Genomic DNA, 16,435 nt, shown 5'->3' on the forward strand with positions numbered 1-16,435 from the left:
TCAGATATATATATATGAATTCTTCATATATAATATATATGCTGGTCCTTGTAATAAACTGTATGTGTTTTACATTCAACCTTAGGCTCTTGCTGAAGAGTCCAGTGAAGATGAACTTCCTTCTGATGTTGATATGAATGACCCATACTTTGCTGAAGAAGTTAAAAAAATTGGTAAGCCAGCACACATTTACAGTTTTCAATTAGAATTTAAAGAAAAAAGGTAACATTGGTTGAAACAATATAAGTTACCCATTCTTTTAAAATTTCTAGTATTTGTATACCTCTCTTAGGGCCTTATAAGTAGGTCTGTCTTGTAGGACATAACCATTGACCAGATTAAAAAGAGTTGGCCTGCTCCCTGTACATGCAAAGAGTAATGTCATTGCAGGAGGTTTTGGGTAACATGATTAATTTAACAGTTTACTGGGGAATCTTTTCTGGGAAATATCCTTATAGACAAGTTGACTATAAAAGACTGAAAGAAAATGGAATAGTCATCTTTTTGTGTGCTTTCACTGCTTTTTTTTTTTTTATAACGCATCCACTCTAGGCCTCTTTGCAAAGGCTATGAAGAATTGAAAGTATGAAATAAATTTGTTCAGTGGATATGTTTATAAATTTAAAATATTTACACCGTTTATGTGAAAATTTTTCTGGTATACAAAAACATCTGTGTTTCATAATCTTTTTGCATTTATCCTGCTTCATTATAACTAAAAAGCAACTTCCTCCCCTTTTTTTTTGAATTCCCTAAACCAGTGGTCGGCAAACCTTGGCTCGTGAGCCACATGCAGTTCTTTGACCCCTTGAGTGTGGCTCTTCCACAAAATACCACATGTGGGTGTGTACATACAGTGTGATTGAAACTTCGTGGCCCATGCGAAGAAGTCAGTTTTCGGCCTGGGCGAGTCTGTTTTGAAGAAGTGGCGTTAGAACACTCAAGGGACCAAAGAACCACATACGGCTCACGAGCCGCGGTTTGCCGACCACTGCCCTAAACTATCTGGTATTTGATTTCCTATATCTACTGAGTCTTATTTCCATTGCATATGCACCACTCATTCTTTTCTAAATGCTTTTATTCTTACCTTTTTGGTATGTATAAATGTGTGCGGTAAGGTTCAGGCCAGAGTTGGACAAGTCAGTGCAGAGACCACTATAAGCATTTTCCATTCCCTCTCATGCATTTTGCTTTGCCCTGATCTGAATACCACACACATGAACCCCAAAGGCTTGCTTCTGGAACAACCCCAAGCTGGCATTGTAAAGAGGAGGATTTTATGTTTTCCTGTTTCTTGTCCCTTGTGACTACTGGGCCAGAATAGTTCTCAACAGGAAAGTCAAAATTGCTCAAAATTATTTCCTGGTTGTTACAGCCTTTTAGCACTGACATTTTATTGAAAAGGAGATCAAAATGAATAAAGTCTATTATAGGATGTGAGATTCTTAGGAATTGGAAAGGGAAATGGAAACTTAGCATGTTCTGCTTTTTATCATACCTGAGCGGTCATTTCTAGATGATGATGGATTTTAGTCTTATCCTCTGATTTCAGGAAACCAAGTTTATTATATGGAGAAATGCAAAGTATTATAGTTTCCTTGTTCTCATTCCAAAGTGCTTCATTTGGCATGTGAAATCTGGTCTGATTGCAGAACTCAGTTCAGGATTCAAAGAGAAAGTTAAATGGTTTGATGGCTTGGAATAGCTTATTTCTTGGAATCAGCACGTTTCAATTGTGAATAAACTTTTTCTAAAGTTATTGTCAGAAGTTCCAAGTGAAAGTATAGATAAAATTTGCTTACTTTCAATATACTTTTGATTTCAGAATACTGCATAGGAGTAATTATATTTGTGCTTAAGTTGTGGTTTGTTTTTTTTTCTAAACAAAAAGAATAATAGAAAGGCTGATAATTTTTTAATATAAAACCTAGCTCTAAAAAATGGTATCTTGCCATGTTTGTTTACTTATTCTATCAGTAAATATTTTTGAGTGCCTACCAGGTGCTGGGTACTCTGGTAGGCTAGACATACAACAGTAGTAATATAGGCAAGGTTACAGCCCTTTAATCTATAGTTTTAGGGAAAATATGCTAAACTGATAAACTAATAAGAGTATTTGAGAATATGGTCAGCGTTTTAAAGGAAATGAATACAGTAACATAGAAGATAAAATGGGGAGGAATAAGGAGAGTAGCTTACTTTACATAGGGTAGGCAAAGAAAAAAGGCTTCTCTAAGGTGGTGACAATAGAGCTAACACCTGTAGAATAAGAAATAATCAGTCCTGAAGAGCTGGAGGAAAAGCATTGCCAATGAGAGAAAAGTGGGTAGAAAGACTATGAGATGAGAAAGAACTTGTTGTGGTGGAGAAATTGAGACACACTGTAGCTGGAGCATGGCCTGGCTGGGATGCAGGACTGACCCTGCAGGGCCTTGTCCTGGCAATAAATTTGGATGCTATTCTTTTGACAGTGGGAAGTCACTGAAGGGTCTTTAAGCAAGTATGTCGCATGGTCTGGTGTATATTTTAAAATTATTCTGGTTCCTATGCAAAGAATAGATTAAAGAAAGGCATTGGGAGATCGGGATTTTGCAGAGGTCTAGACAGGAGATGATGGCTGGTTTTGATGGCATATTAGTAATGGAACTGGAAGGAAAAAACTGAGTGGGATTTGATATATGTTTGGCAAGTAGGCTTGCTAATTTAGTTGGATAAGGAAGAAATTTAGCATAACGCCTAGATTTTTGGTTTGAGTCTCTGGAAGAATGCTCTTCCACTTACTGAGGAAGGAATGTAGGAACAGAAAGTTTGGGTGGAAAGTAGGATCTGTAGGTTCATTTTGGATATAATTGTTTTGAGATATCAATTAGATATCCAAATGTAAATATTAGTGTAGGAGAAATGCTGAGTAGTCAAAGTATATATATATATATATATATATATATATATATATATATATATTACAAATCAGTACAATAGTATTTCAAACTATGGGACTGGAGGTAGAAAGCATTGACTAGAGAGGAGAATGCAGGATTGGACTGTCACTCTGTTATACTAGAGAAGGTACTGCATGGAAGGTAGCAGAAAAACCTAAGAAACTTTTGAGGAGCAGCATTAATGTTTGGAAGGATGTATATATTATATATAGTTCACATCCCATGGTTGAAGACAGATATATTTTAAACCAGGTGGATTTGAGCATTTATGATACCTTTGCCCTAGGAAAGCCCATAGAACTGAACTTACACTCTTCAAATTAAGGAGGAACTGAGTTCATTGATTGATGCCAGACATGGTGTTTGGCTTGGGTTAGGAGCCAGTTTGAATGCCAGAAATCTTTTCTAATTTTTCCTTTTCTTTTTGTCCCCTTACACTATAAACTTGCTATAATTTTTCTATTTTTTGTAAACTTCAAACTTGACATCAAATGAGAATTTCAAAAATGTAATGTACTTAATAGAATGAAATAAAAGTTCTTGTTTTCTAAAGCTCCTTATTAAGATTGTTTTTTATGAAGGAGTGAAATAAAGTATATCACATATAAATATACTCCATTAAAATGTATCCTTTGTCTTGACTGACAACTTAAGATATTTGATAAACCGCCTTGAAAATTTAATAATATGGTACACAGATTTTATTCACCCAGTATGTGAAATGCTTATTGTGTACTTCTCATATGTTGTTTTACAGTTTGCAAATGCTTTTATATTTATTCTGTCCTCTAATCCAAACATCAGCCCACTTTATAGATGAGTAAACTGAAGCTCAAGAAACATAGTTGAATTGTGTAGGACCAGTGGTTGATGGTAGAACCTGAACCCTAATGGGTTCCCTTTCCATTTTGTAATTCTCCAAGTATATTGTGTAGATCAAAGCCTGAGCTAGGACCCATATGTATAAGAGCTGGACATGAGGAATTCCTGGATTTCCAAGCAAAGCCAGCATGCCCACGTCCAAAGAAAGATTAACAGACTGCATCTGATTATGGGAAAGTGATTTTGAATGCAGGAATTTGCTGCAAAAAGTGAGTTGGTAGGGGGTTTACCACTGCTGTCTGGTCAGTACTTAGACCATGTCTGCCCTGCACTGAATTCTCTTAACTATTCTCTCATAAGAAGTGCTTAACTAAACCCTCTGGAGGAAGGTTTCTTTGGGAATAGTTCTGTGACATTACAAGTAATGAAAAATGGAATTTCTTTTATAGATAATCATTTTGCAGATCAATTTATTGCAGCACATTTTTTTCCATAGATGTGCTCTGTTACATTTTTTGCTTAAAGGGATAACCTCAGTAGGAATTTTTTTTAGATTTCCTTTTTTAACTATAAAATTCTCATACCTGATTTCCAGTCTCTGTTAGTATTCATCTTATTAGAGTCAATCCATATGTACTTTTTGTAGCAGTCCTAAGAGGCGTGTGTGGTTTCTAACTTGCCAAATAATTCACTGAAAAATAAAGATAACTACAGAATAGGACTTTTATTTCCATCATACTCTTCATTTAACTTAGGTCTGAAAACTTTCCAAAAGGAAAAAGATAAATTAAGATGTGCCCTCTTAATATGGTCTTGTTAACAGTGCAGAAAGGATCTCTACACATTATTTATCTTTTGGCTAAACAGTTCAGTCTAGCACACAGTAAATTCTTTGTGAGCAAAGACATTTTCATCACTCTAAAATTGGATATCATTTTTAACCCTGACCATCTTGGAGCTTCTTTTTTTCCTCCCTTGCTGCAGTCTTCCTTTCAAGTTTATTTTTATGACTTTTCACCAGGTTGTTATAAAATCCGGAACAGTTCATTGTGGGCTCTTTGAAATTATTTCCCACAGCTGTATGTGAAGATCTTTATCTCTGTTATGTATTAATCAGATACAGCCTGATTTTTTTTTTCCCTCCCACAGAATGATCTTCAATATTTGTCACTAGTCCATTCACTTCAAAAGGAGCTCTTGCCTTGAGAGCATAGGAACTTAGGGCATGGGAATCAAACCGAAAGAAAGTGAAACCTTAATGAGATACACACACACACACACACACACACACACACACACACACATATATAAAACAGAGAAAAAGGTATAATCTTAAAGTGGATACATCATTCCCTGAAAAACATTTGAAATAGGAGCAAGAAAGATTTTCATCCCTGGGAAAAGGGCTGCGTACAGTAGTATTTCTTCTTAGAAGTGCACGCAGATGCCTTGGTAGCATGCGGGGTGAACCAGCAGCCCTTTCATGCTGGCACGCTCTCGGCTGGGCACGGCTACGTAAGTACAGCAGGGACCTAATGCACACAAAGCAGTTCTTAAGTCTCTCTACTTGGGCTTTGAACTTTTCTTTGTTACTTCACATCAAAATGCATTTTAAATGGAAAGGCTGTTACAGGGAGAATATTTGATAGCAGAAGAGGGTAGTGTGGTTAACAGTAAGAAGAGCCTGAGCTGCCGTGCTTGGATGTGAATTACGGTTCTTTCACTTACCAAACTTGAGAATAATTATTTAACCTCTCTCTGCTTCAGTTTTCTCATCCACAGAATGGGGATCATAATAAATAATGAGAATCTATCTCATGTTATGAGGATTAAATTAGTTAATATATGTAAAGACTAGAGGCCTGGTGCACATATTAGATTATTGGTGGGGTCCCTCAGCCTGGCCTGCGGGATCGGGCTGACACTGGCTCTCCAACATCCCCCAAGAGGTCCCGGATTGCAAGAGGGCACTGGCCAGGCCGAGGAACCCCACCCATGCACGATCAGGGCTGGGGAGGAACCGTGGGAGGGCTCCAGGGTGTGTCTGGCCCATCTCGCTCAGTCCCTATTGACTAGACCACATGTGTCAAACACAAGGCCCGCGGGCCAAATCCAGCTGGCCAGGCCTTGCAATGTGGCCCGCACCACACTGTCATCACTGCACTCCGCTGTCAGTTTATGACATTGTCAGTTTATGACTGTTCAGTAAACCATTCGGCCCGCGATTTAGGCTGGATTTTAGATTTTGGCCCCTTCTCTGATTGAGTTCGACACCCCTAGCACTAGACCCTAGCAGTAAGCTAACCTTATGGTCAGATCATCTGCCCCTTGGCGGTCAGTGAACGTCATAGTGACTGGTCAACCAGTCGACTTGTCTACCCCCTGGTGGTCAGTGCACATCATAGTGAGCAGTTGAGCGGCCTTAGCATATCATTAGCATATTACGCTTTGATTAGTTGAACAGATGACTGGACACTTAGCATTTTAGGCTTTTATTATATAAGATACTAGAACAGTACTACTCCCTGACAAAGTAAGTGCTATGTAAACATTAACCATAAAATTCAGAGACCCCGGTGTTTCTTTGCATTGGAAAGACAAAACAGCTTATCTTTGTAGATTCTGAACCCTCTCTCTTTTCAGACTAGTCTTTCACACCTTATCACCCTGAAACCAACTCCCTTTGAATGCCTTTCACTCCAATAGCCAAAAAATAGGAAGAAAAAAAAAAGGCATCAGCCTGATTATCAGGGAGCCTAGTCAGATTATCTTAACAGTAGCAGCAAACACTTTATAGTGCCATGTGGCAGGCATTAACTAAGCTCTTAACATGTACTAATTTACTTAGTCCTCAAACACCCTATGAGGTAGGTGCTATTATTATAATCCCCATTTTATAGACAAGGACACAGGTACAAACTGCCACAGCTAAAACCCGCTGGTAGAGCCGGAATTTAAAGCCTAGTCACTGCTCCAGAGTCCAGTGCCCTTACCTGCTGCACATTCTCCCTCCAATTAGGTTGAGGGCATCTTAGCCGACACCCTGTGGTCTCTAGAAGTCCTGGAGCCCCTGAATTTACAAGCAGTTTTCCAGTCAGGACCAGCTCTTACCATAAGTGAGTTTGCCTCATAATAGAGTAGGAAGTTAACCAAAGCTCAAATTTGTCTTGAGACAAGGAGAAAGGGTCTTGTTAAACTATTTCTTACAGGTAGTTACTCTCAAATTGTTATTATAAGGATGAAGTTTTCATTTTGCAGATGAGTATAAGTAGTTATGTCCCTGTATTTTCTCCCAAAGTTTTTTTCTTAATGTTTAACTCATTAACCTATCTGCATTTTATTTACCTGTAGATTATGGGGTAAGACAATAAACTTAATTTTTTTTTTTCAGTAATGTCTGATGCTACATCTTATATCCTAAGCTATACTATTGTTTTTCTGTATTTTACGCACAGTACTTTTTGTAGTACATTTTAGTAAACTGTATCACTAGTATATCAAATCTATCTTGTTAATCTTTGTAAAGATTTCCGTGATTGGAATTTTATCTAGAATTTCACTAAATGTATATATCTTATCATGACTGGATATAGAATTTTATCAAATGCTTATTCTATATGTATTGAAATGATCTTACGGTTTTTATTTCTCAATTGATAATATAATTATATATCACCTTCAAGAGAACTTGCTTTTTTAACATTCAGTCACCCCATCCAGAAGTATTATATTTATTCCATTCTCAGTAATATCTTAGTAATATTTTTTACGTCCTCTAGTTTCTACACATTTATTGACAAGCTTATTCCTAGATATCTTACATTTTTGTTCCTACTGTAAACATTTTTTTATAGTCTTGTAATTTTTAACCCTCCAATTTTGTTTGTTATAAAAGAAAAGAAGAAATCAGTGAAATCTGCAACAGATGGCCCATCTCCAGAGGAGGAGGCTGAAATAGAGAAACAAAAGGTGAGCAATCATAAGTAATTTAAATGAAGTTCATCTGAATCCCATAGTACAGACTTTGCTTTTTATGGTTTATAAAGTCCTAATTTCTCTCGTTGTTATTGTAAAAATCATAAGCTTAATGTCCAAAAGTAAAGCCTTTTCCTTGAAGTGCAGTGAACCTTTTCTTCAGTGACTCCAAAGAGCCATAGCGCAGAGTAATAGGTGTTTTTGCTGAGGCATGAATTGGAGCCAACAACATCCCTATGACTGACATTCACATCTGTATCTGGGAGTGAGCCTGGCTGGTCACCTAAACTCTGCATTTTAATGTATCTTTTCTGTTCTCCATTTTTTGCATACACAGGAATACTCATAGAGTTAAGGAGCACAAAGATTATCTCTTATGGATAATGGCTCAAAAAAGAATGCCAACTATAGGTGTCAGTGATGAAAGTAAAAGAAAATTAAAGCAGTCTAAAGTAGTAATATTACAAGATTCACAAAAGTCTGACATTATATTCTATATTTTCTCTAGTATACATCATTGTTTACTTGGTTCTTGAGGGTTCACATTTAATCCCATTGTGTGTTGGTAGAAAACACCTATTTAGTTGAAAAGATAATATAGTTCAGAAGCAAATATTAAGATATATCACTTCATAAAAACATATCACTATTAAAACAATAAAGGTACAAAAGGCAGAAGAAAAATAAATTTCTTGTTAATAATACATGTTTAAAGAATAGTTTGTATCACAAAATACTATATTTGCTATATTTAGTATCACTTCGTTAAAAGACCAAAGTGAAAATGATAAAGTTTTATTTGGGTGACTTGGGGACTCATTCCTACAGCCTACGAACCAGTTATACTAACGTGGGAGGTAATCTGGTTTTTAAATACAGACTTTCACCTTTCTCCTGCTATCAGTGATGTTGCTTCTGAAGCTTTTACCTGTTGCTTACAGCAGTATAAGGATCTCTGGGTTTCTTTGTGAGTTTCAGTGATCCACAATCAGTTTACAGATAACAGATGTTATCCTGGATCATTGGTGACTGAGTTCTCCTTTCCTGGAGGGCATTTCATACTCCATATTCCAGTTTGGGGAAGAAAAACATTGTTGTACATTTGAATTTTTTTTTCTCTTTGTAGGCTGAAATGGCTTTGCTCATGATGGATGAGGAGGAAGACAACAAGAAACACTTCAATTACAACAAGATTGTGGAGCACCAGAATCTAAGCAAAAAGAAGAAAAAACAGCTTATGAAAAAGAAGGAATTATTAGAGGATGACTTTGAGGTAACTAGGGACAGATGTCATTAGCCTGTTTAAGCTGGTGTTGACTCTAGAGTCAGGTCTGGAGATAAAAATTAAACATAGTGAAAGTCAGCTTTGGAATGTCTTAGGAATGATCATGGAGCCAAAATTACCATCTCTTAGTCCTATACAGCCATATTTTGGTAGCCATGTTGCACTACATGTAGCTTTCAGTGTTAGAATCACATGCAGTGTGATGCTCACTTGGGAAGAATATGCCAATTGAGCCTAACTGAGAAATAGCAGGCTCATGTCACAGTGTCACTCTCACTGTGGCTAGTGGCCAGTGCAGTAAGCCATGCTTTTTCAGTTGCTATTTTTTTGTTTCCATTGCTGTCTCTCTTTTTCTTCTTTTTGCTAAATACATATTCCTAATGACCACATAGTCCTTATGCATGAGTTTGAGCCCTATGCAGAAAACCTACAAACAGCTGCCAGGAACTACTTAATGACTTCCACCTGTTAATGTGGAAGACTAGACCCAGAGAATGTGGGGAAATTTTGATTTGTTCAAAGAATGGAGAGGTACATACAGATAATTTCTAAGTGGCATATAGAGGGACTTTTAGGCCATTCTGTAGTACACGTTTCTATACTAGTAAGTTAGTTCTATATATGTTGTTTGCACTTTTCAGTGAATGGTTTTCTTATGAAAAGTTAAAGTCAAAAAGAGATTTTTAGTCAAACCTTATTCTGAAAACTGCCTTCCCACACTGCCCAGAGGCCCCAAGCAGCTGGGGCTGTGCAAAACACCTGTGTTGACGCCATGGCGACAAACACAAGCGTTCCACCCCGTCCCCTCCGCTCAGGGCTTGCATATGCAAATTTACTTACCATATTTATTGGGTTAATTTACGTAGTCACTCCTGATTTGCTGGTGGGCATCATGAAGGTACAGTCGATTAGCATATTTCTCTTTTATTAGGTAGATGAAGTGATCCCCTGGTCCCAAATAACAACTCATTGACTTCAAATTTGGCCCATTTCTGGGCCTTTTGGTTTAGTAATTTAATTTCTTTTATTTTCCTTTTGGATTTACAGGTAAATGTTAAGGATTCACGGTTTCAGGCAATGTATACTTCCCACTTATTCAATTTGGATCCTTCGGATCCTAACTTCAAGAAAACAAAAGCTATGGAGAAAATTCTTGAGGAGAAAGCCCGGCAAAGAGAACAAAAAGAACAAGAACTAACTCAGGCATTAAAGAAAAAAGAGAGTGAAATTCAAAAGGAATCACAAAAGAGGTCCATTGATCCTGCCTTGTCAATGTTGATTAAATCAGTAAAAAACAAAACAGAGCAGTTTCAAGCAAGAAAAAAACAAAAAGTCAAATAGCTGTATGTTGTTTCCTTTTACATTAGGAATGTGATCTCCCTACAGTTTACAGAAGTGGTAGAAAGAATATTTATTGGGAACAAAGCTACCTTTCAAGAATATGAATAAAGTCTTACTCTGATGATTGAAAAATGTCTCTTGTATATAATAGTTAAACCTAATTGTGGATGATTGACATACTTGTGCTCTGTATTTCCACAGATTAATTGTAGCTAATTCAATTAATTTAAATTATAGTATTTATAAACTACTAAATTTTATATTTTATGAAATTCAGTTCATACTAGAAGATTATTCTAAAGTAGCTTTTTCAAAAGACTTTATAATTTTATGTGAAAAAATAGAACACAGTGCTGATTTATTTTTATAGCCCTAATGAGATGGAAGCCAATCACTTTCTTTGTTGTTTGGACATGCTTATTATAGTTGGATTATGAAATTAATTTGTAAATAAAAAGTACTAAGTATTTTCATTATTTTATATATCAGTGATTTATTTTATTTTAAGCATCTCAAACTACTCTCTGGAAAATATCTAAAAAACTTTTCTTCTTTAAGGGACAACTCCATGAAGAGGCAGTTCTAGGTTTTCATTGCTCTGAAATTTTTGTGAGCTCTACAATAATTTTTATTTTTGCTTTATTTTTTTTAGTAACAAAATTCTTACATCTGCCCTTCAGATTTTTGAAATGCTTTGAGAATGGATTTGCTGCTATAGAGTTTAAGGAATCTTAATTTTTTTTTTAAATTAAAGCACACCTTCAAGGCCTGGATCTCATCTAGTCTAGGTTTTATAAACTATACACTGTCCACTTAGAAAAATTAGGTGTGCTATATAAATAAATGAAAATAGAAACCAAAATGGTCACATGGAACAAATGATAAATATAGTAGCTTCTGAAAGACATAGGAATTCAGCCAGCTTTGTGGTTAATAGTTAATTTGACATTTTTTGGTATAAAAATTCAAGTGTACCAATGTAGTATTGCCCTGACTTGGGATCAAACCCACAACCTTGGTGTATCAGGACAACACTAACCAACTGAGTTACCTGGCTAAAGCAATGTAGTAATTTTTTTAAGAATAGCTGAAGCCGGTTTGGCTCAGTGGATAGAGCATCGGCCTGCGAAGTGAGAGGTCCCAGGTTTGATTCTGGTCAAGGGCATGTACCTTGGTTGCGGGCACATCCCGGGGGGGGGGGGGGGGGGTGAGGGGGGGTGCAGGAGGCAGCTGATTGATGATTCTCCCTCATCGATGTTTCTAACTCTTATCCCTCTATCTTCCTCTCTGTAAAAAAATCAATAAAATATATTTTTTTTAGAAAGAGAGAATATAAATATAGCCAAAACTGGTTTGGCTCAGTGGATAGAGCGTAAGCCTGCAGACTGAAAGGTCCCGGGTTTGATTCCGGTCAAGGGCATGTACCTTGGTTGCAGGCACATCCCCAGTAGGGGGTATGCAAGTGGCAGCTGATCGATGATTCTCTCTCATTGATGTTTCTAACTATCTCTCTTCCTCTCTTTAAAAAATCAATAAAATATATTTTAAAAAAGAATATAAATATGTAGCCCTAGCCTAGTGGTCAGCAAACTCATTAGTCAACAGCCAAATATCAACAGTACAATGATTGAAATTTCTTTTAAGAGCCACATTTTTTAAACTTAAACTTTTTCTAACGCCATTTCTTCAAAATAGACTCACCCAGGCCATGGTATTTTGTGGAAGAGCCACACTCAAGGAACCAAAGAGCAGCGGTTTGCTGCTCTTTTGACTAATGAGTTTGCCAACCACTACCTAGCCAATTTGGCTTAGTGGATACAGCTTCAGTCTGTGGACTGAAGGGTCCCAGATTTGATTTCCATCAAGGGCACATACTTTGGTTGTAGGCTTCTCCCTGGTCAGGGCTCATGAAGGAGGCAACCAATCAATGTGTTTCTCTCACATCAATATTTCTGTCTTTCCTCCTCTTCCACTCTCTCTAAAAATCAATGGAAAAATATATTCAGGTGAGGATTTAAAAAAAAAAAAATATGTATATAAAACTGTTATCAATGTCCTAGCCCTGTGGATGGCAAACTGACTCGAGAGCCACATGTGGCTCCTTGGCCCCTTGAGTGTGGCTCTTCTACAAAATACCATAGCCTGGCAAGTCTATTTTGAAGAAGTGGCATTAGAAGAAGTTTAAGTTTAAAAAATTTGGCTCTGAAAAGAAGTTTCAATCGGACTGTTGATATTTGGCTCTGTTGACTAATGAGTTTGCCGACCACTGCCCTAGCCGGTTTGGCTCAGTGGATAGACTGTCAATCTGGAGACTGAAGGGGCCCAGGTTCAATTCCAGTCAAGAGTTGCATGCCTAGGTTGCCAACTTGGTCCAACTTGCGGGAAGCAGCCAATCAATGATTCCCTCTCATCATTAATGCTTCTATCTCTCTCTTCTTTTCCCTTCCTCTCTGAAACAAAAAATATATTTTAAAAAATGATATTAAAATAATAGGTGTAGCCCAGCCAGTGTCGATAAATGGTTAGATCATCGGCCTTCACACGAAAGGGTCTCAGGTTCAATTCCCAGTCAATGGCACAAACCTGGGTTGCAGGTTTGTTTTGTTTTTTTAATATATTTTTATTGATTTCAGAAAGGAAGAGAAAAGTAGAAATATCAATGATGAGAGAGAATCATTGATCTGCTGCCTCCTGCACACCTCATACTGGGGATCATGCTGGCAACCAGGAATTTAACTTCGACCTCCTTTCATAGGTTGAGGCTCAACTACTGAGCCATGCTGGCAGAAGTTGCAGATTTGATCCCCTGAGGCAATCAATGTGTCTCTCACATCAGTGCTCTTTCTCTCACTCTCTGCCTTTCCTTCCACTGTCTCTAAAAAATCAATGGAAAAAAATATACTCAAGAGAGGATTAACAACAAACAAAAGATAATAGGTATATATATAGTCTGAAAGAGAAAGGAAAAAAGACATTTAAATTACTCATTATAACAAGTGCAGAGTATTGTATAAAGAATTGAGTTTTCCTACTATAAACAACTGATCATTCAACCAAATAAAGCATTGTTCTTGTTTATCAATGTGAACTTCCTGATATTTATTCACTTTTCATTGAAATATCATGAATCTTAATGTGTTTATGAATTTAGTCTGGAAACAGTTATGTAATTTTTTATATTTCATTTATGCAGGGGGAAAGACTTGTTTCTTCTTAATTGTTTATAGTGTAGGGATTACTCAGTTTGACTTCAAGGTTTCTGGGAAACTTAACCCTTTGGTTTTTAATTGTTTTGGTTTGAGTTTTTGTATTTGAGCCCCATTTTTTTTAAGTTAACTGTATTTAATTATAAATCTAATCTTCTTAGGCACATAATTGATTATAGCAGGTAAGTTGAGCGCGTAACTTATGCATAGCCCTAGTTCCTTTTCTCAAAGAGGTGATTTTTTTAGGTAGAAAAAAATCAGCATAGCATTATGAGATACTAAATTAAATAAACATTTTACATCAAGAAAGGCTCTCAATAAATAATTGCTGGTAGTAACACTCTGGATAAAAAATGGCCACTGTTATAATTCAAACAATTGGAGGATAGTTTAGGTGACTTCAAATTTTTTAATTGATTTTTAGATAGAGAAAGACGGAAAGGGAGGGAGAAACTGTGAGAGCACATCAATTGGCTGCCTACTGCATGCTCCCCATTAGTGATTGAGCCCACAACCTACATATGTGCCCCAATTGGGGATTGAATGGGAAATCCCTCAATGCACTGGGACGATGCCAAACCAAAGCCCCAACAGGGCTGGGCTACTCTTAGGGTCACATTTATTTGGGTTTTTTTGTTGTTTTTGTTTTGTTTTGTTTTGTTTTGTTTTGTTTTTTGCTGTTGTGGGAGCGAAGAATTTTCAGTAACCACCAGAGGCTCGCCCTGATGACAGCAACCAGCGTCCTGCCTTGGTCTGGTGCCCCTCCCACCCACCTCCCACTCCCCCTCTCACCCTTCCACCCCCCACTCACCTACTCCACCATCCCACCACAGCCAACACCTGCCATGTTCTGTGCATGCCCCCTGGTGGTCAGCGCAGGTCATAGTGACCAGTTGTTCAGTTGTTTGGTTGTTCCATCATTGGGTCTATTTGCATATTAGGGTGTTATATATGTAGATGGTTTGGCTAGGTAGTTAGGATCTAGGCCAGCTCAGCTGCTGAGCTGCAGCTTGTTGGGACTTCACATTAGATTCTTCACATGGTGACAGAGGGGTTCCCAACTGCAAGAGAGAAGTCCCAACAAGACAGGCCAGTAAGCCAGAACAAGCAGAATAGGGAAACTGAGACATAGTTAAACAGCAGTTGCAGCCACCTAGTAAAGCCTATCTTCCCTAAACCAGGGATGCTTAGAGTGAATGGTTTGCACTTCTCCCCAACCAGAAGGTAAATAGCTTAAATCATCCTACTCAGGGAGACAGTAGGAATCCAATTTGTGCCATTTGCCAACCATACTCAAGGACAGATGAAGTTAAGAGAATAAATTTCATTTTGGTGCATCAGCATAAAGCTGATGAATATTCTATCAATCCTCCCCTATATGCCTAGCCTTTAAAACTCCTCAAAATGAAAGTGCCAGTGCCTGCTCTCCCTCACAGAAGCATGCCTGTGCTCTCCCCACCCCCACCCTCAACCCCTCTCCACCTTCTTTACACACAGGCATGCATCTCCTAAACTTTAAGGACCCCACAAGGCTTGCAACCAAGGCAGCAAAGGGCAGTGGCAGTTCATACCAGACAAACCCCCTGAATCTGTCCCCAAGGCCCCCTGTTCTCTGAATTCTTAGTGAGCCAAAGCAGCACAGCCTAGGTTCATTCCTCAGCTCTTCCTTGTTTTACTGCCCTCTTAGCTTTAATAAACATCCTCTAAAATTCTCCTGGGCTCCTGTTGTGATTTTTTTCCCCTGCTTGAAGTCGAGAACCCATACACTACAGGCTGGCCCTAAGCAGACCCGCTAGGGCCAGGTCCCCTTTCCGGTAACTCCAATGCACAAGTACCCTACCAGAGGCTGTTGTTCACTGGCAAAACCAAAATCAGCAGGTGGCAATGTCACAATTCAAAAAGTCACAAAGAGACATGAACAAGTTGGGGTCCATTATTAAAACAATACACATAGGTTTCTTCTGTGGAAAGGGATTCAGTGTTAGGTTTCTCCAATTTGGGGCGATTACAAAGCTGCTATTCATGTGTAGGTGTTTGTGTGAAACACAGGTTTCTCTTGGGCAGATACTAGGAATGGAATCCTGGCTCCTAAGATAAGTATATGTTTAACTTTATAGTAAACTGCAAAGGATTAGTTACCATAGTAATTGAATTATTTTTGTATTCCCACCAAGAATATATGAGTTTCAGTTGGTCCACGTCTTCACCCAGAAGCACTTACAATGGTCAGTTTGTGTTCTGTTGTTGCCAATCCAGTGTGAACTGGTGTATTGTAGTTTTTTAAATTTGCATATCATCTTTTCATAAACTTATTTCTCATCCACATATATTCTTTGGCAAGTCATCAGACTTTATGACAATTTTAAAAAATCGAATTGCTTTTTCCCCTGTCATTGAATTTTAAGAGTTTATTTATCTAGATACAAGAACTTTGTCATATGTATGATTTTCAGATATTTTCTCCTGTCTTTGCTTGTCTTTTCATCCTTTTAACAGTCTTAATAGAACAAAGTTTTTAATTTTTATAAAGTCTAATTTACTTAACCTTTTGCTTTTCTTTTACAGACTATCTTTGGTGTCATATCTAGGAATACGTTTACTAACCCTAAGTTATAGACTTTTCTCCCTCTTGTTTACTTTTAAAAGCCTTACAATTTTATGTTTTACATTTAAGCACATACTACATTTAAAATAATTTTTAGGTAAAGTGTGAGGTTTCAGTTGATGTTAACTATTTTTATTATTTTATTTTTAAGTATGGCTGTCCAACTATTCCGGGACTGTTAATTAAAAAGACAGTATTTCTTCACTGAATTGTCTTTGTATTTTTTACCAACAATCAGTTGGTGAACTACCACAACTCC

General features: G+C 37.4%; 1 protein-coding gene across 2 annotated transcripts in view; it reads left to right on the forward strand.

Moving 5' to 3' along the window:
- The window catches only part of ESF1 (ESF1 nucleolar pre-rRNA processing protein homolog), a 65,676-nt gene extending 54,840 nt beyond the window's left edge, over positions 1 to 10,836 (forward strand). For both annotated transcript variants that reach the window (XM_084887627.1, XM_084887628.1), the window contains exons 11-14: positions 86 to 173; positions 7,660 to 7,733; positions 8,866 to 9,012; positions 10,072 to 10,836. In XM_084887627.1, coding sequence (XP_084743753.1) covers positions 86 to 173; positions 7,660 to 7,733; positions 8,866 to 9,012; positions 10,072 to 10,365 — 603 coding nt within the window. In that variant the 3' untranslated portion in view covers positions 10,366 to 10,836. The remainder of the gene's footprint in view (positions 1 to 85; positions 174 to 7,659; positions 7,734 to 8,865; positions 9,013 to 10,071) is intronic.
- The last annotated feature ends 5,599 nt before the right edge of the window (positions 10,837 to 16,435 follow it).

This window comes from Pipistrellus hanaki (assembly GCF_964339955.1).
Source record: "Pipistrellus hanaki genome assembly, chromosome: 6".
Classification (NCBI taxonomy): domain Eukaryota; kingdom Metazoa; phylum Chordata; class Mammalia; order Chiroptera; family Vespertilionidae; genus Pipistrellus; species Pipistrellus hanaki.